Source organism: Adiantum capillus-veneris, chromosome 13, assembly GCF_014529385.1.
Source record: "Adiantum capillus-veneris isolate H3 chromosome 13, ASM1452938v2, whole genome shotgun sequence".
Taxonomy (NCBI): domain Eukaryota; kingdom Viridiplantae; phylum Streptophyta; class Polypodiopsida; order Polypodiales; family Pteridaceae; genus Adiantum; species Adiantum capillus-veneris.
In genome coordinates this window covers 72,691,785-72,715,162 of record NC_140943.1, presented here as the reverse complement: position 1 = coordinate 72,715,162, position 23,378 = coordinate 72,691,785, and the positions used below count along the sequence as shown (strand labels likewise).

At 44.7% G+C, this 23,378-nt stretch overlaps 1 protein-coding gene across 6 annotated transcripts in view; it reads left to right on the top strand.

Annotated features, from left to right (window-relative positions):
* Positions 1–392: 392 nt before the first annotated feature.
* LOC147444240 (Putative thiol-disulfide oxidoreductase DCC) overlaps positions 393–23,378 on the top strand; it is a 114,753-nt gene continuing 91,767 nt past the window's right edge. Inside the window, exons 1-2 of one of the 6 annotated variants that reach the window (XR_015190110.1) lie at positions 393–533; positions 651–811. Coding sequence is in view for 5 of the 6 variants with exons in the window: in XM_086527813.1 (XP_086383939.1) it covers positions 673–811 (139 nt within the window). In the remaining variant the exon portion in view is untranslated. Of the gene's footprint in view, positions 534–600; positions 812–23,378 lie in introns of those variants that run through there. The other 5 variants (XM_086527813.1, XM_086527815.1, XM_086527811.1 and 2 more) reach the window with 5 other exon arrangements.

Genomic DNA, 23,378 nt, shown 5'->3' with positions numbered 1-23,378 from the left:
TATAATTGAGCTCGAGATCTAGGCTCCCTCTCTTAGGTGGCCTTATATTGACCCCTTTACCCTAGCGAGAGCTGGTTCACTGTAGGTGAAGCTTCTCTTCCTCCGCGTCCACCTTTTCTCCCCCCCCCCCAGAACAGCTGTTGGCTTTCTCAACCACTCTCTTAACATGAGCACAAGGCGACGGCCAGCCAGCCAAACAGAACCTTACAGGAGCATGTGCCTACGTGGCGCATGCTTTTTTTGGCCGTGGAGTGGCTGACTGGCCGTTGTAGCCCAACCCTCACCTCTACCAGCCAGCTTGTGCGCATTCAATCCAACCAATCAGCGTGCGCCTTGTCACCGGCCGATGGCCGGCTGGAGCCTTTGTGCTCAAGATTGCCAACCGGCCATGGTATATTCCACAACATCATTTGGTCGCCGCTATAACTGGCCTCGTGGCCAGATGTGTTAGTGCTATCTCTTTTGTCGCTCTGCCTCCTCTATTCAAATGAGTCGGCAATAGATCTACATCAAGTTGTTCTTCCTCCGGCCTGGTCTGAACTCAACCTCTCCTCTCTCTCTCTCTCTCTCTCTCTCTCTCTCTCTCTCGATTTTGAGGATTGTTCCTACTACCTAGGACGTTAAAAGTTCATTTTTTTCTTTTCTGACAGTTGTGTTCAAATTTCCACTTGTATGGCTGTAAGACTGACAGCAGGAGCGTTGGCTCCTCTGCAGAGATGGGGGCGGCCTCTGCGGACCACCCTTGGTAAACCCTTATTATGGCCGTCGCATCTCACCCTGTCAAGTCGCAACCCTCGCTTACATTACACCGGTAAAGCTTCTTCATGTTTGCTTCATTTTGTTTTATAATGCATACAAAAGGTGAGACATGAGGAAGAGAGGCTGGTCTTCTAGCATTTTTCTTATTCTGGGCAGGGGCATGTAGGAATGTGGGTGAATTCCAACTATGGTGCAGGAAATAGTAGGCATTCTCACATATTAGAGAGCTACTGTCAAGAATCATTAGTGCAGTTGCGCTTAAGCTTAGAGACAGGGCAGTTATCAGAGCAGCTGGATTTGTAAATCGGCTAACTTTTTCATAGATGTGCAGTATGCAATCAGTAATACATGATTAATGAAGAGGGATGTCATATGAACCTCCTTGTGTAGTTCGAAATAGATTTGGTATTCATTTCAGACCAAAATACTGGAATGAGGTGAGATGACAGAGCGCACCACTTGTGCCTGATGGTCAATTAAACAGTATGACGATTGGCACACGACTTGTGCAATGTGGTCAGTTAACCAATACAATGATCTATGGAATAAAATTGGTCCTTCATATTGGATATCACCATTTAGTAATCAAAAGATATCAAATGCGATAGCGGGCATGAAACTTCAATGTACATCATTGGGGGACATTTACTCGAGAGAGCTCAATTGCGCAAATATTGATTACCTGGCCCCTAGTTTAGATGCTAGAAGGGCTATTATGGGACCACCGATGGTTAGAAGACGTCTTTGGTAGTTTTAACTTTTGTACATACTAAGAAAGACATGGGTTCAATTTTCTTCTTTGTTAAGTTCATCTACTTGATTTCAGTTGTAACAAGCTTGATGTTTGCCTGCAAATTAAATCTTGCATCGGCAAGTGCAATGACTAAGAAGTGGTGGGAGTAATTACTTTATTTAGGGTAGAGAGCGACACAAGAAAAGCTAGTTAAGAAATATGTCAAAACAACAAACCCATCAATTTGAAAACCATCATAATTTCCTTGAGAATCAAAAGTGTGGGAGCGCGCGCGCGCGCGAGAGAGAGAGAGAGAGAGAGAGAGAGAGAGAGAGAGAGAGAGAGAGAGAGAGAGAGAGAGAGAGAGAGAGAGAGAGAGAGAGAGAGAGAGAGAGAGAGAGAGAGAGAGAGAGAGAGAGAGAGAGAGAGAGAGAGAGAGAGAGAGAGAGAAATGAAATGTTATATTAACGTCTTCAAAAGGCCAAAGTGACCTATGAGACCAAAAAGTTACAATGCGGTGTATTTGATACAAAGTCAGATTAACAAAATAAATTAAACTAGGATAACAAAATATAAATATTGTGGAATCCTAAACTAAGCTGATAGGTGTGAAAGGTGAAAGGCGTGAAATGTGTGAACTAAGCAGTACAATGTGTAGACAATATGGGAGGGAAGTAGAGATCCATCTTCATAGAGATCCATATTCATCTGCACTCTGGACGACGAAAAAGTATGGCTCGAATCCTTTGCTGTAGCCTCCTTCGAAGCTGTGTAGCTCCTCTTCTCCATCGGGGTCGTCTAGATCTCCCTAGCTCCAATGCTCGGTCTATGAGAATGCCAGTAGTGCGGGCAGACCTCTCCACTATTGAATGCTCCTCTGTCTGTTCTTCTGGGTGTACAATATCTAGTGTGTAAAGAAATCTGTGATTTGTCTCTGGGGTTGTCTCTCTTCAGCTCTCCTAAGTAAAGTTTCTCTATGTCTGTGTAACTCAAGTAGATATAGCCCAAGACATCTCTGATCCTCATAACTCATGACCCTAGATAGAGGCCCAAAACCTTCTCTAAATAGACAATGAAAACGGCCTCGTATCTCATAGTACACTGGGCAATGACATATGTAATGTATCTCTGTCTCTGGTTCTAGATGGCATAAGCGGCATATCCTGCTATCTACTGGTGTCCCTCTGAATCTGCCAGTCTCAATCTCGAGCTGATGTGAGGACGTGCGTATCTGGCCAATGGCACAACACAAACCATGAGAAATATGCGTGTCCATATAGCTAGGTCGAATCACAAACCCATCCCCCGAGAGGTGGAGAAACTATAGAAAGCCATCTTTGTGCCCAACTCTTGTATCGGCTCTATCCACGGAGAGAGAGAGAGAGAGAGAGAGAGAGAGAGAGAGAGAGAGAGAGAGAGAGAGAGAGAGAGAGAGAGAGAGAGAGAGAGAGAGAGAGAGAGAGAGAGAGAGAGAGATTTGATTTGGTATTAATGTCCGCGGGGGGCCAGAAATGACCCATGGGACCTCAAAGTGATACATAGTCTCCCCTCACGGGGGTGTATGGTGTGTGTTGTTCTCTTTTGTGTTCCTATGAGTGTCTTTTGATGCTCAAGTATGCGGGTGAGGTATGTTCTGAGAGCTGTAGGGGAGGGGTCTGTCTTGGATAATAGATCCGCAAAGGTAGAACAACCGCTTAGGAGTGGTTGAAAATTAGCCCGGATGTGAGCATATTCTGGGCATTCCAATGTCACATGTGCTTCATCTTCGGGAGCTTGCATTGTACATGATGTGCATATCCGTTTAGAAGCATCAATTTTCAGCCAGCCCTCTGTTTCTATTTTGAGCATATGTGACCTTGTGCGCATTAAAGAAATGGCTCTTCGTGCCATGTGGGGCATGGGTGTTCGTATGTGGGCCTGGGCTTCCATTGGGTTTGTTTTATAGCCTGCCCAATACTTTGTGTTGACATGCTTGCAATAGTATTCAAATTTCGAGCGGTGTTGCGTTGTCTTCCACTTGGTGTGGAGGCTATTTAGTAATGCAATGTCAAAATTCAGCATGTGTTCTCCCTCCTTGCCCTCCTCAATAAGCATGTCCACATATGCCTCTACATTCCATTTAGCGAACCATTTCTTAATGTCCTGTATGAGGCTCGATGACAGAAATTTGCTTTTCTTTGTCTTTTGTGACGCACATCCCGTTTCCCATGCAATGTGGGGGATTCGAGTAGTAGGCATCGCTTTGACCTTCATGATATACATGTACATTCTTTTCAATGCTTTCATTTCTAGTGGTCTCGTGCCTGTCTCCAAGAGTAGCACGGAGTATGGTGTCGTCTTTTTGACCCCCATGTGTCTACATGGAAACTTTTTTTGAATTTTTTCAATTTCATTCCATGTGTGGGCTGAAATGCTTGCTCCCTAGATTTCCACTCCGTAGAGGATGGCGTGCACCATGCATGTCTCAAAAATGGTCGCTTTTATCTCCCATCTTTTTATGCTTCCTTGTGTCCACATGTTTTCAAATTGATAGTACTTGGCATGGCCGATGTCAATTCTATTATGTGCGCATTGTCCCCAAGCATAGTTGCACGGAATGTCAATCCCCAAGTACTTGAAACTGTCGACTTTCTCAATTTGTTTCCCTTGATACATGAGGGGGGCGTGGATACCCATCTTACGAGTCTTTACAATCATGAACTTTGTTTTGTCTACATTGATTGATAGTGTCACGAGCGCGTGACTACTATCTATCCTTAGCGCGTGACTACTATCTATCCTTTTTGTTGATTTCTTTCTTATTATTTATTTACTTTCACTTTTTGGAAACACCCCTTGGGAAATCTAACTGCCCTGCATTGCATAGCTAGTGTGGAACTGTCCAGAGGGAGTCCAGGCCTGAGGGCAAGAGAGCACTAAGGTTGGACAAAGACTATGGTTAGCCAAAGTGGGGTCATTGACTAGCCAAAGTGGAATCCTTTGCTATAGAGGCTACATTTCAGTTTTGGGTGTGGCTGCAGTGTACAAAGAGGGTTAGATGACCTAGAAAGATACAATGGCAGCATCTCCTAAAATTTAGGGAATTGCTATTTTGGGACCTGAAAATGTGTTTGCGTCATTACCTCCGGAATGACAAGGAGAACATTTTCTTACTCTGCCGTGAAGTCAACTGGGCAACCGGTTGGGAGATTTTTAGGCGGCAACCCCGAAACGGGAAAATGCTTGTAAATGCGCCAAGTGGCACATTTTGGTGCACTTTCCTCATGCAAGAGAAGGTGGCGCTGAATTTTAAGCTGGGAGAGGCTCATTTTCAGATTTTGTCGCAGGTTAAGAGCTATGGAGTGCTTACTTTCCCTCCTATGTACAGTGCGGTGCCAGGAGTGATGCCCTGCACGCTACGCACTGTCCTCTCTCTCCTCTATGATAGTATGTTATGCCCCTCTAGTGGGCTTTTCAATTGACCAATGTACAGTTGTGTGGGTTCATGCGCGATTGTCGAGGCAAGAGCCTCTTGCACAGGTACTGGATTAGCTAGCGGCTAATCCCCCGCAGGTACAGGTGAATTCGGAGAGGTTTCACGCCAGAAATCTCGTCCGATTCAAAGGGCAAGTAGCCCTACAGGTGCGGGAGCTCGAGGACTTGCTACGGATGCGACCGGCACGCGAAACGGAGCCCGAAACAGTAAATTACAGCCTGCTGTGTATTTTTGCAGGTTTAGGGTTTTGGCCCTAAACGGTCCCTAATACCCCCAGGAGGTTCGGGGATGCGAGGGGACCGCTGTACAGATGATCTGGCGCATTTTCGGGGCTAAAAACAGAGAATTCAGCGTGCTGCAGATTCTCGCCAGGTTTTGTAAAGTGCCCGTATGCGTCGGGAAAGTCATTCAATGCGTGGGAATACTGACTGTGAAGGGTCCTAGTACAGTTATGCTGCCGAAATCAGGCCGGAACAGTTGAAATTCAGCCAAGCTTGTGCGGGGCAGCTTGTAGGGAACCACAGTGTTTATTCCCTCTTTTAAACAATAAAGAAATACCGAAAGGGGCGCCTAAGTTAGGGGCCAATCTGGTGTCGGTCTACTCATACAAGTGCAATCTAGCAGCCTGTATCCCTCTCCCCTTTGTTGTGTCTTGAAAGTACAGGTAAAGTAGATGACTAAATCAAGGTTTGAAGTAAAGTCTACCGCCCTTTTTGGATTGAACAGGCCGGTTTCATGGTTCCATCGACGGGATTAAATCACTTTTTCCCATAGAAGTGAGCCTTGGTCAGTTTGGGCTTGAAGACACAGGGGATCATAGACTAGACACAGGGAATTGCAATTATGGCTGACAGACCAGATGATGTGACTGAAGAGGTTTGCTCTTCACAAGGTCAACAGACACATGAAGTGGGTGAGTCTTCAAGACCACCACAGACGGATGATGATATATTCAGGACCCAGTTGGCTACTGCTGTGGCTATGTTCACACAAGTAATGCAGAATCCGAGGTTTTTAGCCTTTCTGCAACCTCCTGTTCCGTCTCAGCAAGTTGGGTCACTGGATCGTATTCAGAAGCCTGTTAAGGCTCAAGCACAGGTGATTCATACTGCACAGTCAATGGAAACACCTGTACACTTGACGGAGAACATGCAGTCTCCACAACCTGTGCCTAAGGTGCAAGAACAGGTGGCTGAGATGCCAGTCTTTCAAGCTGTACCAGTTCAGCCAGCCACCTTTCAACAGCCTATAGCTGGTTCTAATGGGAGGGAAGCAACCTACAGGCTATGCAACAAGTCTTTCCACCACCTTCAGTACACCCTGGCTATTTTGGAGGTGGATCGGTATTCCAGAGCATGGCTGGTCATGCACCTGGAGATCAGTTTTACACGCCAGGAACAGTGTTTGGGGGTGCTCAAACGATGATGCCTAACCCCATGTATGGTATCACGGGCATGCTACCAGGGTTTCAAAGCACTCAGGGCCAATTTGGAATGCCACAGGCAAATTTTGGTATGGCTCGAATTACAAATTAGCAGCCAAATATGGCATTTCCATGTCAACTTAACTGCTGTCAGGGAACACAGATGAACCCTAACAGTGTTCCCATGTTTCAGTCACTTCCATATGACAACTTAACGCCGTTGGAGAGGCCAACTCCGTACAAAGAAGGTGGCAAAGGTGTGACATTCACGACCTTTACAGGGTTTGATGACAGGAAGAAGGCTCTCTCATTCCTCCAGCAGTTTGACAAGGCCTATGCAGGGGGAAACTTTACAGAGGCTTCAAAGGTCTCAAAGGTCCGCAAGGCAGCCACTTTCTTGACAGGGAATGCGGGACAATGGTGGACAACTTTATTGCTTCAAGGGCAAGCTCCGTCCACATGGATTTACTTCAAGCAGATTTTTGTAGCAACGTGGTTATCTGATGACTTTGAAGTAGATGTCATGATAGAATGGCACCAGCTTAATGCTGCTACTTGCAAGAATCTGGATAACTACAATCGGAAGTTTTGGAAAGCTCTACTTCCAGTAACTTCCTGTAGGTTTGTGCCATTGACAGAACAGATTGAAAAATACTGTTGTGGCCTACCCAAAGGATTGAGAAAGTACTGTACGAAGACCAAAGTCAATACTTTGACGTAGCTCATCGAGGTAGCAAACACTGGCAATGGTTTGCTCAAGGGAGAATATTGTGAATTCAATACTGGCGTCAAGGAAGGATCAACCAAGAAAAATTCAGCGAAGAAGTATGTTCCCAAGGAGGTTCCTAAAGTGACTCAGGAGACAGCCAACGCAGGGAAAGACAAAGCTACGACTGAATCAGAAAAGGGACCAGCGAAGAAATGGAAAAGACGTTTTCCTCGCAAGTCGGAAGAGCAAAAGAAGGTCCTGAGGTCAGAGAACAAATGCTTTATCTGTGAGCAGCCTGGCCACATTGCTTACAACTGTCCTACAAAGAAAAGGCCAGCTGATTCTGAAGACAAAGAGGACAGGAAAGGAAAGAAGCCCATGGCTGGTCTAGTGCCAGATATGGTGGGCGACAAGCCAAATTTAGATGCAAGTGAGCTTTGCAAAGCATGGGGAAAGGTCAGGGATCAAACAGTGCTTATCTTCTTTGATCCAGGTGCCAAAGCCAACTTCATTTCCCCAGAATTGGCTTCCAAGTTGGAAATCAGACCTGAAGAGATGGGGTATACAGCAGAGGCAGGTTTGGCATGTCCTGGCCATACAGAGGCTGTGACACCCATCATTGGAAAGTTGCGCCTACATATCCAGTCCTATGTAGATGTTGAAGAATTTTACATCATGCCACTGTACGGATGTGATGTGTTGTTAGGTATTCCTTGGTTATTTCATGTACAGGGAATCATGGATGCCTACAACAAAAAGATCAGTGTTCAGAGCAGGGGAAAGACTCACATTCTGGATGTAAAGCTTAAAGGGGAGTCTATTCCCACTGTATCAGCTTCTGCTATTACTTCTGTAATGAAAAAGTATCTTTCTGCGTACTTGGTTTTTGCACGTGAAGTGTCAGATTGTGATGAATCAAATTTATCTGTGCTAGATAAAGAAAGGTCAATGTTTTTACAACAGTATAGTGACTGTTTCTCCGATTCATTACCATCTCAATTACCGCCAGAGAGACCCGAGGATCATGCGATAGATTTGGTGCCAGGCAGTAGCCCACCAAATAAGCCTCCGTACAGGGTTAGTGCGGCTCAACAGAAAGAGATAATGGGCCATGTACAGGAGCTGTTAGAAAAGGGGCTGATTCAGCCCAGTTCATCTCCATTCTGTTCTCCAGTGTTGTTGGTGCAGAAAAAGGATGGCTCATGGCGTATGTGCATCGACTACTGTGCATTGAACAAGAATACCATCAAGAATAGGTTCCCTATACCTACAATTGATGATATTCTGGACAAATTAGAAGGAGCAGCTATGTTTAGCAGGATAGATCTAAAGAGTGGGTACCATCAGATCCGCATTAGATGAGAGGATGTGCACAAGACTGCCTTTAGAACGACGTTTGGCCTTTACGAATTTTTAGTGATGCCCTTTGGTCTCCCAAATGCTCCTGCTACGTTGAATAGGATGATGGACAGAATTTTCCGTCCACACCAGCAGTTTGTTGGTACATTCTTTGATGACATGATAGTCTACTCAAAGAATGAAGAGGAGCATAGGCATTACTTGGCCATTGTGTTCAAAGAGCTACGCAGTCATAGGTTGCTCATCAATGCAAAGAAAAGTGATTTTTTTCTGGAAGAGATTCACTTTCTGGGACACATTGTCTCAAAGGATGGTGTCAGAATGGATCCTGCAAAAGTTGAAGCGATCAAGTCATGGCCAGATTTGAAGACGGTGCACGATGTCCGAAGTTTCTTGGGACTATGCTCCTATTACAGAAGATTTATCCGAAATTTTGCTGAGATTGCTTCACCTTTACATGCTCTTCAAAAGAAGGCAGTCACCTTTAGATGGACACAGAAAGAGATTTCAGCTTTTAATCTCTTAAAGGAAAAGATGACTTCAGATCCAGTCATTGTGTTGCCAGATCTTAGGAAGTCATTTGTGGTCCAATGTGACGCCTGTGGTAGTAGCATTGGTGCAGTGCTAATGCAAGATGGCAGGGTAGTAGCCTATGAGAGCAAAATTTTGCAAGGGCCAGAGATGACCATGCAGGTCTATGAGAAAGAGTTACTGGCTGTGATTCATGTGCTCTTAAGTTGGAAACACTACCTGCTAGGTGCAGATTTCGTTGTCCAAACGGACCATCAGACCTTGCGATACTTCTTGACACAGACAAAGTTATCTGAGAAGCATATGCGATGGGCAAATATCTTGTCCATGTTCCATTTTCAGATTGTGCATGTGGAAGGCAAGAAGAACGTTGTGGCTGATGCCTTGTCAAGGAAGCCACAAATTTAAGCTGTGTCAATTCCTTATCATCATGAACTTGATGATATGAGGGAACAATATGCAAATGATGAAGATTTTGCAAGGGTCTTCGAGCAGCTAATGGATGGACAACGTCATGAACACTATCTTCTCAAAGATGGGTTCATGATGATGCATGGCAGATTGTGTGTCACAAAGCCATTGCGACGCAAAGTTATGGAAGAGAGTCATGTCCCACCGTATGCACGGCATCGTGGTATCGATGCTACAGTTAAAGCGGTTGAGACATTCTTCTATTGGCCTACATTGAGAAGGGATGTGGATGCCTTTGTGCGAGAATGCCTAATTTGCCAGAAGGTCAAGTTTGACAGGCAAAAGGCACCAGGATTATTGCAACCACTACCTATTCCAGACAAACCATGGGAAAGATTGCTATGGATTTTATCTTTGATCTTCCGAGAACGCAGACAGGAAACGATAGTATTTGGACCATTATTTGCAGATTCAGCAAGCAGGCTCATTTTATTCCTGTCAGGAAGAAGATAAAGCCAGATCAGATGGCACGCTTGTTTATGAGCAATATTTTCAAGTATCATGGCATGCCACAGTCGATTGTTAGCGACCGTGATCCACGCATGACAAGTTTGTTCTGGAGAGGCTTGTTTGAGAATATGGGCACAACGCTCATATTCTCTTCGTCATTTCATCCTCAAACAGATGGGTAGTCAGAAGAGGCAAATTCTATTGTCCTAGATCTGCTAAAGTGTTATGTGTCAGAGCATAAAGGAAAGTGGGAGCAATATTTGACATTGGTGGAGTATGCATACAATAATACAGTGCGTTCATCAACTGGCAAGGCACCTTTCGAGATAGTTGAAGGTGGCAAGAAAGTTCCTCCCATACTGCATACAAAGGACAAGATATTTGAAGCAGATAAGTATGTTGAGGACTTGGATGAAATGTACAAGAAGGTCAAAGTGGCCTTAGAAAAGACTCAGGCAAAGCAAAAGAAAGCAGCTGATCATCACCGTCGTGAAGTGGTATTTTCACTTGGTGATTGGGTGCTTTTACGCTTTGAAAAGGCAAGGTTAAAGAAGATGAAGGGCAAGGAAAGATTGTTTCCAAAGCTCAGCATGCGTTACTATGGGCCTTTTCAAGTGTGCGACATAATCAGTGATGTTGCATATAGGCTGAAATTGCCTGACAGTTGGAAGATTCACAATGCGTTTCATGTGAGTCTTCTCAGACCCTATGTGGGTGATGTGCCAGAAGATATGCCAGCTGAAGATCAGCCGGAAGTCGAGGAACTTGACGAGATCTTGGTCCCCGAACAGATTTTGGCGCACACAGAAAGGAAAGTGAAAGGCAAGGTTGCTAGGCGTTACCTGGTAAAGTTCAGAAACTATCCACCAATGGATGCTAAGTGGATGGAAGAAGGTGAACTTGCAGAGTCACCAACTGTGTTATCACTTTACCTTGAAGCCTTCGATTTGCAACCTACCTTGACCCCTTGAGTTTCAAAGCTACATGGATTGTCAGTGTGACAATGGCTTCTGAAACAAATGATGTATATGGTATTTAAAGTGAGCTCAAATGAAATACCTGTTACCTGAATGTTAGAGTTGTACAGATTGTCAGTTTGGCAATTGCTCTTATGGAATGTCCAAAAGTTTGGTTAGTGCTATAGAAGTGAGTATTTCTTATCAGTTTGTCAAGGATACAGTAATTGCTTCTATTAAAGAGTACATGTGTAACTGCATTCTTAAACTGTCGGCGGTTTGGGTATGCTCGAAAGTGTTACGGGATCCAATGTGTACTATAAGACAGTGGCAAAATGTGTAGCTACCATTTTGTCATTGGAAAGTTAGTGACTCAAAGCAATGGCAGAGTGCGAAGCTACCACTATGTCATTGGGACAGGGTTCACACGCAGGAAATACATGTGTCGACGAGGTGTTGAATACACGAGGGTTGACAATGAGCATGTATGTGTCGTACATGAGTCGATAGGCGTTGAATACATTAGTGTTGACTGTGAGCATGTACGACATAGATGCAAACGAGGACGTTTGAGATTTCAAGAGGGGGGTATGTCACCAGCGTGTGACTACTATCTATCCTTTTTGTTGATTTCTTTCTTATTATTTATTTACTTTCACTTTTTGGAAACACCCCTCGGGAAATCTAACTGCCCTGCATTGCATAGCTAGTGTGGAACTGTCCAGAGGGAGTCCAGGCCTGAGGGCGAGAGAGCACTAAGGTTGGACAAAGAGTATGGTTAGCCAAAGTGGGGTCATTGACTAGCCAAAGTGGAATCCTTTGCTACAGAGGCTACATTTCAGTTTTGGGTGTGGCTACTGTGTACAAAGAGGGTCAGATGACCTAGAAAGATACAATGGCAGCATCTCCTAAAATTTAGGGAACTGCTATTTTGGGACCTGAAAATGTGTTTGTGTCATTACCTCCGGAATGACAAGGAGAACATTTTCTTACTCTGCCGTGAAGTCAACTGGGCAACCGGTTGGGAGATTTTTAGGCGGCAACCCCGAAACGGGAAAATGCTTGTAAATGCGCCAAGTGGCACATTCTGGTGCACTTTCCTCATGCAAGAGAAGGTGGCGCTGAATTTTAAGGTGGGAGAGGCTCATTTTCAGATTTTGTCACAGGTTAAGAGCTATGGAGTGCTTGCTTTCCCTCCTATGTACAGTGCGGTGCTAGGAGTGATGCCTTGCACGCTACGCACTGCCCTCTCTCTCCTCTATGGCAGTATGTTATGCCCCTCTAGTGGGCTTTTCAATTGACCAATGTACAGCTGTGTGGGTTCATGCGCGATTGCCGAGGCAAGAGCCTCTTGCACAGGTACTGGATTAGCTAGCGGCTAATCCCTCGCAGGTACAGGTGAATTCGGAGAGGTTTCACGCCAGAAATCTCGTCCGATTCAAAGGGCAAGTAGCCCTACAGGTGTGGGAGCTCGAGGACTTGCTACGGATGCGACCGGCACGCGAAACGGAGCCCGAAACAGTAAATTACAGCCTGCTGTGTATTTTTGCAGGTTTAGGGTTTTGGCCCTAAACGGTCCCTAATACCCCCAGGAGGTTCAGGGACGCGAGGTGCCCGCTGTACAGGTGATCTGGCGCATTTTCGGAGCTAAAAACAGAGAATTCAGCGTGCTGCAGATTCTCGCCAGGTTTTGTAAAGTGCCCGTATGCGTTGGGAAAGTCATTCAATGCGTGGGAATACTGACTGTGAAGGGTCCTAGTACAGTTATGCTGCCGAAATCAGGCCGGAACAGTTGAAATTCAGCCAAGCTTGTGCGGGGCAGTTTGTAGGGAACCACAACGTTTATTCCCTCTTTTAAACAATAAAGAAATACCGAAAGGGGCGCCTAAGTTAGGGGCAAAAATCTGGTGTCGGTCTACTCATACAGGTGCAATCTAGCAGCCTGTATCCGTCTCCCCTTTGTTGTGTCTTGAAAGTACAGGTAAAGTAGACGACTAATAATGGGTGAAAGCTAAATCAAGGTTTGAAGTAAAGTCTACCGCCCTTTTTGGATTGAACAGGCCGGTTTCAGATAGACCCACATTTTCACAAAAAGCATGTAAAGCATCGACCAATTTCTGTAGAGCTGTAATGTCATGGGCGAAAAGAGCCACATCGTCTGCATAGATGAGCATGAGAAGTGTAAGCATCCCGATGGCTTGTTCATCCCCTTCTAGTTGAGGGAGGAAGCTTTCTATTTGATCAATGCACAGTCCAAAAAGAGTAGGGGAGAGAGGGCATCCTTGTTTGACCCCCATGTTGCTTGAGAAAGCTTTAAACAGCCCTACGTGCGTTTTTAGTTGACATATGACTCTGTCATAGAGATGTTCTACCACACTCTTGAGATGCATCGGTACTTCTATGCATTCCATCCTTTTCCATATACCCATTCTCGGGACCGTGTCAAAGGCTTTGGTGAAAACTACAAAGCAACAAGATAATGTTTTTCCCTTTAGCCGACTCTCTTTCATTAATACCCTCAGTGAAACAAGGTGATCAATGGTGCTATGTTTTGGTCGGAAACCTGCTTGTTCTTTTGCTTGTTTTCCATTTGTCTCCGCCCATGTGCTTATGCTTTGTTCTAAGATGCTTCCCAAAAGCTTTGCCATGCAAGATCCTACCATAATGGTACGGTAGTTGGTAGGCCGATTTACATCCCCTTTTTTGTAAAGTGCTTTGATCCAGTTTTTTTGCCAATCCTCGGGTAGCCCTTGAACAATGGCTTGGTTTAGCATTCTATGTATCCACTCTCTGGCTCTCATACCTGACCATTTAAGCATTTCTGAGCTCAAGTGTAGTATGTCCGGAGCTTTCCCATTTGCAAGTTTCTGTATGCCTTTTTTAACCGTTTCAAAATCAAAGTGGTCTTGGGCATGGAGATCGGTTTGCATGTGTGGCATTTCTTCCGCATTATTATGTACATATAGTTGTTCCACATACATGTACATGTCATCTGGGCTTATGTCCCCCATAATATCCTGTCTTCGTCCTTTTATTTTCAGCCATTCTTTTTTGGGATTTTTCTTGAAGTTGGCTATGGCTTGTGTCTCCGTGCGTAGCTCATAGTTTCTTCTTTTCCGCCTCTTGAGATTTGTGTAGTCTTTTGATAGAGTTTCCCATTCCGTGTTTGTCGTTGACAGTGCCTGCCCATGGGTCTCGCATTGTCATTTTGTTTCCTCTTTTTCCCCTTTCGTGTCTGCTTGGGCTGTTTTTTTGTTTATGCGAGCTTCGTATGCTTCACGTCTGGTCTTTTGTTGGTTCGGCGTTCTATCTTCACTAATGTATAGTGAGCTATCCTTTAAGTAGATGCGGGTGTTTTCGAGGATAATAGCCCTCTTTCGGGCATCCAGAAGTGTACATACGATTGCCCGATTTGCTTCGGGTTTCTTCTTGCCTACTCGATGTGCTCCATATACCACCACATCATGCATTCCGAAGTTAGCGGAGATCATTTCCGTGATGTCGGTGTTCAAGGTAATGACCTTCTCGTTGTCGGATTCGGGGATGCCTCGTATCACGATGTTCATTTTTCTTTTCTCTTGTTCGGTGTATTCTTTTTCATCCTCATTGGCATACATGTCTCTATTCATTGGGGAAGTTTGAGGCGGGGAAGTTTGAGGCATTGGTGTGTTTTTCAATGCATCTTTCCAAGAGCCCACATTTTCGGATACATTCATCTGCGCAATCTTTTCATCATGTGTGGCTAGCGTGTCTTGCATTGTAGCCGCTTGCTTATCAAGAACACCCTGGAGCTCTTGCATCTTCTCCTCTTGATGACGGACTCGTAGGTCTTGCATTTGGAGCTTGTGTTCCAATTCTTGGTTTTTTAGAGCTAGGTTTTTGATTTCATCGCTCTGCTTCATGATGGTGGTATGCATCGAGGAGATGAGTCCCCATATGTCTCGTAGTGAGCATGGTGGCGTATTCCCTTCCATGATGTCCGGCTTCGGGGGGGTTGTTTGCTGTGTTGGTTTTGGTCCCATGGTGCGTGTAGGTGAGGACCTGACAGAGAAACCGCTTCTGGAAATTCGCAAGTTCACAGTGTCATTCATGTGGCCATGGTGTGCTGGTAGCCAATGTAGAGAGAGAGAGAGAGAGAGAGAGAGAGAGAGAGAGAGAGAGAGAGAGAGAGAGAGAGAGAGAGAGAGAGAGAGAGAGAGAGAGAGAGAGAGAGAGAGAGCAATGTGCATCCTTTGCGGCGACCTTAGAGTATACCAAACTTCAAGGTGCGATAGATGTACCGCAAAGTACGCATAGCACATTGTTGATGTCGCTGACGAGGCTTGGCCGAAAAAGAACTCAACACTAAAATTGAAGAGGCAATGTCTAAGCGAGAGTACATCAACCATACAAGAGAGTCCACAAATACAGAGTGTGATCAACCACAGGGGAGGGATCAAGTAAGGATGCATTCTCCCCGGGCTCAAGGGGAGTGGTGATGGGTCTTATGTGGTTATCCCGAATTTGTGAAGGATGTCTTTGGAATACTTCCACTCAGAGAAGATCACTTGAGGTGTCTGATAGATCTCAAAATGGAAGCATAAGTGCAAGAGCCCAAGATCCGTCATCTCAAAAGTCGACTCAGGTGATTGCATGATGTACGAATCTTGTCAGACCATGAAAAGTCGACTCAGGTGATTGCATGACGTACCCGAATCTTGGCAATCCATGTAATGTGGGGAGCTACGTAGCAGTTCAGGTACATCTAAGCCCGATACGATGGAAGAAGTTGGCAATCCATAGGTACCAAGCTCTAGGGGCTTGCTTGAGGCCATACAATGCCTTGTGTAGTCAATATACATGATGCTCGTTACTTGCAACTCTGAAGAAAGTGGCTGCTCCATAGAAACCTTTGTGGTGAGAGTGCTGCAGAGACCTGTAAGGGTGCAGACCATCTGGGCACGACGCCGGGCACCGCCCATTTACTAACCTTATTCATTTACATAGCATAAAAGAATAAGGAATCGTGGACAGTTATCCACAAGAGCTCCACCACACCTCGTGTCCTGCTGCACTGCACTCGTGCACTCGCACTCCGCACGTATCCGCTCGCCTCACAAGTGGTATTAGAGCACGACAGTTCTCCCGCCTCCGACAGCGGCGCGTGCACGAGCTTCGATTTGAACTAAGGCTCAAAAGCTCTGACAGACAATGAGCTTGTGAGTTGTACGAGCTTGACACTCTGCAACCTACAGGAATCTAGCAAGCGGCTTTGGCAAAGCTCAACGAGGGGAGAGAGATTTTCGAAGCAAATCAAGCAGAGAGGCACATCATTGGCTACTGTAAAAACAACGCTACCTAAACTAGACAATAGTGTTAATTTTTTGAGAGACTCAACAATAGCGCTACAGACTCAAGTAGATAATGCTGCCAATTATATGTCGAATAGTGCTGTAGAAGCAAGACATCGTGGGTTACAGGTGTAGCGCTACAAGCAGAGAGAGAGAGAGAGAGAGAGAGAGAGAGAGAGAGAGAGAGAGAGAGAGAGAGAGAGAGAGAGAGAGAGAGAGAGAGAGTGGGCTTCTCTGACATGGGCATCCCACTCTCCGGCTCTGGGCTCTCCGACATCAAGCTCTTTGATTTCGACTCAGACTTCTCCGGCTTCGACATCGACGCGCACAGTGTGTGCGCACATTCGGCTTCGACATCGACACCATCTCAGGTACTCTCGGTTTGAGCATCGACATTAGTTTCGTCGTCGACTCTCACCGACATCGATTTCAGCGTCTTCAACATCAACTTCGACATCTCCGGCATCATCCTCTTCAGCTTCGACATCGCTTTTTACGGCCTCGACATCACTCTCAGACGCAAACAGAGATTGGATGTATGGCTTTTGGGGATTGATTGATGCATACACCTATGGATTTTGCTTGAGTCCTCGATTCCCACCACGAGACAGATTTTTGCTCAATTAGTGGGACACAGAGCAGCTACTCTCTGTGCTAGCGGCCTCTCTCGAGAGACGTTTTCCTGAGCACACAGGAAACTGAAAACGCTAGATGCTCTGCTGGTGCTTTGTTACTGTGGCGGTACTGTGGGGCTGATCTGCAACCACCGAGTCGTGCAAAGGCTGAGAATGCAAAACGTTGGCTGATATGGGCTGGAATTGCAAACGTTGGCTGTCTTGGCTGAAAACTGAAAATGCCAGGCCGATCTACTGCTGGTTGGTCAATGCGGCGAGGAACTGCAACGGGGAGTTGCGGTCCGGCAAAGCTAAGGGCTGAAAACTGAAAACGCTGGTGGCTGCGGGCTGAAAACGCTGAACTGCTGATGCTGAAAACGATGGGCTGAACTGTTGAGAAAACGTTGGGAGCCTGAGGGTGCCTGCCGGTCTGCTGCGGTGCTTGCTCTTTCTGTGTCCGTGCTTCTTCTGCTTCTACTAAGTGCCCGATGGGTTTCTTTTATAGATCTTTAGCAATTTTCCCTATCTACGTTTCCAACAAACTTACAAAAAGAATTCCAAAAGTCACTTTTAATAAAATGACTTATAAGAGGTGGTTCACACGGTAAAATGCCTGCATGATGAAATGACTGTTCTTGTGTAAGAGAGGGTATGCAAGTGTGACTGGCCTGAACATGCACGTCCTGCTAGAGGCTCAGAAAGGTGCCAAGCTCAATCCTAAGCTAAGTCTCATGCTAGACTATGGTAGAAGCGTGTCCACGTGGCGCAAGTGAAGTGCGCATGTGAAAACACTGCTCGGAGCGTAGATTCGCATCGACACTACAGGTGGAGTTAGCGTTGGAGATTTGACCGTAGATCGCTTTTCGGTCGAGGCGTAGCGTTTTGCATCGACATTACAAGTGGAGTTTTACAGGTTTTCAGATACGCACAGGTACAGCGTCTTTCAGGCATTCTTGACCTATTGCTTTTCGGTCAAGGCATAGCGTTCTGCATCGACATTGCAAGTGGAGTTTTACAGGTTTTATAGGTTTTCAGATACGCACAGGTACAGCGCCTTTCAGGCATTCTTGGTAGTCATTTTGGCGGCAATTTCTTTGCGAACGGTCATGCGTTGGCATATGCATACTTTCTTGAGTTACACAGTGCCATTGAGCTCTTTTGAGAGCAGATATCCCCGCAGGGATTTATTTACTGTATGCATCTTGACGTCCATTTGTGCGCGATTTCTCATATACATTGAGTTGTGGTTATTGTCTATTGTACATCGTTTGGAGCCATTTTTTGGCGTTTTTGGTAGTTTTTCCGGTCATTTTCTGAGACTCGGACCAGAAGAGCCCTTTGTGAAACTGTGGCTAGTCTTGAGTAGCCTTTGGAGGGCCGTTTGCATGAGGTTTTCTTGAGTTGGGGTGTTCTCGAATGCTGAGAGACTTTCGGTGATACAGATTGCTGGAGTACCCCTCTTTCGATATCCTCGCCATATGGTATATGCTATGTATTTGGACGGACACTTTTGCTTTTTGACACCAAGTTGGCAGTCACAGACAGTTTGTTACGTCAATCTTATGTCCAGTGGTTGCTTTTGGCAGTTTATGCGTTGATTTTGTCTTGTCAGGTTTGAGATTTTGCTCCCTGCACAAAGGAGACTCTGCCGGATTTTCCTCACGAGTCGACCATATGCATTCTTGACACATTTGACTGCTTACAGCCAGTGATTCTACCTCATTTTGTCTTGAGTTTCTACTCCTGTTTTAGGGAAAACTTTGCCGAAATTCTCCCAGCAATTTTCGCCATAAATCTTTGGTCATTTTCTCTTGAGTTATGGCTGTTAGTAGTGCTTCGGAAAGGGTAGACTACTACATAAAAAAAATTTGACGGCACAAATTTTACGATTTGGAAGTAACATATGCTTAATGTATTGGCCAACAAGGGCCTGGTAGCACCATTGAAAGAGCGTAGAGAGAATGCTTACACTGATGATCAGTGGGAAGAGCTAGATGCCCCGTACTATGGCCACGATTAGATTACATCTTGGCGAGACCATATTCTTCACGATTATGGACAAGACTACAACACGAGAGCTTTGGGACTCTCTATGCTCAACTTGGAATGAAAAAAACTGCTTCTAACAAAGTTTTCTTGATGAAGAAACTTATGCGCTTGAATATGAAAGAAGATAGCTGTGTTAATGCAGTCAATAGCACATTTTCTCAACTGACATCAAAAGGGTTGAATTTTGATGATAAAATGAAGGCCATTTTCTTGTTATGCTCTTTGCCTTCTTCTTGGGATACATTCAATACCTCGATTAGTAACTCCGCACGAGGCGGTAAACCGAAGTTCGGTGATGTTACTAGTGCATTTCTCACTGATGAGATTAGACGTCAATCCCTCGATAGTGGTGGGCCGCGGACGTTCCCAAAATCGTAAGGATCGCCACAATTGTAGCAAGAGTCGGGGCGGTGACTTGAGAAATGTAGATGCTATCATTGTGGTAAGAAAGGCCATTTAAAGAAAGATCGCCGTGTTTTACAACGTGAAAAGAGTACAACAATTGTGAAGTGTGGCGCTTCAAAGAGCAATGTAAAGATAGAGGAGATGAATGTGGTTGAATCTCCACATCTAGAGATTGTTCTTGACGTACAACAACCATCAGATGTGCTTGTTTTCACTTTCGATTTGAGTCCATATGCGTTATTGGCTCTTAATGAGTGTTATGCTCAAAATTGGATCATTGATTCATGTGCGAGTTTCCATGTTACTCCCCATCGGAAATGGTTCTTCACATATACTGCTATGCATGGTTCAGTCAAGCTTGGAGATTCCTATCAACTTGATATATACGGTATGGGAGATGTCAAGTTATGCACGACAAATGACATTGAATTTATGCTTCGTGGAGTCAGACATGTTCCTACAGTGACTAAGAGTTTAGTCAGTTTGATGCTCTAGGCTATACTGCTGTTTTGAACTATGGTTCTTGGATGGTGTGTAAAGTAAATTTGGTTGTCATAGAAGGTCACAAATTTGGTTCATTGTACTCTTTATATGTCTCTTCAGTCAAAGAGAGTTCCATCTATGTAGCCGAACAGCCTTCTACTGAGTTGTGGCATAGCTGGCTAGGCCTTATGTGCCAAAAAGGAATGAAAGTCCTTCAATGTTTGGGCTACTTACCTGTGTTAAATTTTTCTGATTTCAATTTATGTGAGCATTGCATCTATGGCAAGCAAACTAGGCAAACTTCCTCGCCATTACTTTGAGAGTTGGGAAACCCTCTAGATTTGGTTCATAGTGATTTATGTGGGCCTATGCCACACAAATCTCTAGGGGGAGCATTGTATTTCCTGACATTTATAGATGACTCTACTCGAAAGGTGTGGATCTACCTATTGAAGGGGAAAGACGAAGTGTTTTCTATATTCCAGATATTCTTAGCCATGATTGAGAACCAATCTGGTAGAAAACTAAAAGCTTTTCGAATTGACAATGGTGGAGAATATGTCTCCACAGAGTTCAAGAATTCGTGTACAGTTTACTACGCCGTACACACTTGCTTAGAATGGAATTGCTGAGCGTATGAATGGCACGATTCAAGAAAGATTCACAACCATGTTATCTATGGCGAATCTACCTCCTGAGTATGGAAAGGTACGTAGTGTACGACATGGTTACGGTACGTATGGAACGCACTTCAGTACTGAACCACCTGTCAAGTACGTAAGATGTACGTACCATTTGTAAAAAAACCATATTATATTGAAATTATGCTCACCTTTCAAAAATTAGACTCATAAACAAATTAACATTACAATGCACACACTCGAGGAATGTGAGAGAAGACCAAATGCTTAGAGAGGACGGGGGGTCGCAAAGAGTACGTGAAACTGTGTGACTGTCTGTGAAGGTCTTTGCACAAATTTGCGCTCTGGAAATTGTAACAGATGCGTCCCAAAGTTTTAAGCCAAGGCATACACTTCAATAAAGCCTAAACCACACAAAAGGGCTCGCCAAAACTGTCCGCCAAAATCAGTACACTTAGTGTTGATTTCCCCCAAAATTTTCAAGTTGGCAGTACAGTGTCGTACTATACGTACGGTACCATACCGTATGGTTGTACCGTATTGAATGGTTCCGTACGTACGCACGGATGCAACCTTGGGAGAGGCTGTTATGATAGCTGTACACATCGTAAATAGATCGCCTAGTACTCTATTGAATTTCAAGGTTCCGTAGGAGATGTGGACCGGCAAGAAGCCAACTTATTGATAGATTACGTGTGTTTGGGTGTGAATCATTCTCACATATTCCCAAAGAACTTCGCAAGAAGCTAGATCCCAAATCACACAAGTGCATCTTCATTGGTTATGGTACAGATGGAAAGATGGGATATCGTCTCTGGCACCCAGAATCTAGAAAGGTTATTCGTAGCTCACAAGTGATATTTAATGAGTCTAAAATGCATAGACAACTTGTTAGAGGCCGAATATCAGAAAGTCAGATTTGATGTAAACTCTACAAATTTAGGAAAACCAACTCAGTCTATTGGCGATGTTCCTAGCACTAGTAGTGCTTTAGAGAGAGCAGAATCCAGCAGTCAGCAGGCAGTGAGGAGATCTATGCGTGTATCTCATGGACTTGAGTGGTTTGAGCCAGGATTGGATTATGTGTTAGTCACACTGACTGCGATGAGCCCACTTGTTATAAAGAAGCTATTCAGATGGAAGATAGCGTGAAGTGGGAGCAGGCTATGCAATTTGAGTATAACTCAATTTTAGCCAATGAAACTTGGGAATTGACAAAGTTACCAGAGGGTAAACAGGCAGCGCTTTGCAAATGGGTATACAAGAAGAAATATATAGCAAAAGATCCCGAGCCTAAGTATAAGTTTAGATTGTTTGCTGAAGGCTTTAAGCAGAAGAAAGGCATAGATTTCAATGAGATTTTTTCTCCAGTAGTCAAGATGACTACACTACGTCTTGTACTTGGTTTAGTAGCCATTGAGGACATGAAATTGGTCCAAATGGATGTGAAGAAGTTTCTTCACGGAAATTTTGAAGAAGATGTCTACATGAAGCAGCCAGAAGGTTTTTAGATCAAGCCTGAGAAGCCAACAAGGGCAAAACTGGTGTGTAGACTCAAGAAATCTTTGTATGGACTAAAGCAAGGTTCAAGGTAATGGTACATCAAGTTTGATAAGTATATTCAATCCCAAAGTTATGTACGGAGCCAAGAGGATCACCGCTTACACAAGGAGGTTGAACGACGGTTCCCTCATCATTCTGATCTTGTACATGGATGATATGCTTATAGCCGGGAAGTCCAAAGATGAGATTGCACTTCTCAAGGATGCCTTAAGCAAGTAGTTTGCCATGAAGGATTTGGGTGATGCACATCATTTTCTTGGTATGCGTATCAAGAGAGATCGTAAGCATGGAATACTTGAACTATCACACGAAGAGTATATTCACAAGGTCTTGCAACGTTTTAATGTTAGGTGCAGCAGAAGTGAATGCTGAACTTTGCCGAAGATGAGTGCTCCGAACTGTGCTCAAGGGTTCCCTTTACTTACGGAAGGGAGAGCCTTCCGTTCCTTTAGTGAGAGAGTGCAACGGACACAAACAAAGTGGATAACACTGTGAATGAAGGTGCTGAGACTGAGAGATAGAGAGAGAAGAGAATACGACACCGGAAAGTTGTCAAACCCTCCTCCAAGGGCCCCACTCTCGATGGCGAGAGTAGTCTATGCTATTGATTGCACAAAATTGGTACAAAATGTTGATGCAAAGTGTGTCTAGGTTGAAGTCGACGGCGACGATGATTGCTACTGAATGCTGGCTTCGAATGATGCTCTGTCTACTGTCTTGAACTGCTGAATTTGCTAAAGTTTGCGGCTGCAAAAAACGCCAACTCTACTGCTGTGTAAAACGCTGATCTGCTGTCTTTTAAAAACGCCGATCTGCAGTATAAAAAACGTTGGCTTTGCTGATCTTGAAATCGCTGTTCTGCTGGTCCTTCTTGCTGAATTTCCCTGCTGATAACCCCGCCAATGCAGTCCTTCAAAACGTTGAATGCTGACAGCAAAATGATGGCCTTCACTGGCTAGAAACGCCACTTCTGCTGCGTTTAAAATGTTGGTCAAAGATGCCTTTGCAAACGCTAATGGCTGGTTACAAACACTGGCTGCTGGTGTCCCAAAATGCTAGCATGCATGAGGGAAAATGTTGATCTATGGGCTGAAATAGCCAAGTCTCCAAGGGAATGAAAACGCTGGCTATGAGGGTTCTTGCTTGAGAAGTTATGCTTCCGAAATGGCTATGGATGGAATGCAGATGAAAAATGTGACAAAGTGCCGAACTGTTCACCAAGTACATGCCAAAAATGTGCTCTAAACTTGACTTTTCGACCTAAAACTACCAATTGTGGCAAACCACAAAGGGAAAAGGGAATATCAATGCTTGATGGACAAACATGCTAGTGCTTTTGCTGTGGCTGGGTCTTTCTAAGGAATGATATAACCGGCCTGTACAACGTAGAGGGCGGTACTATTTCAATTACCTGTTAACTTTACACA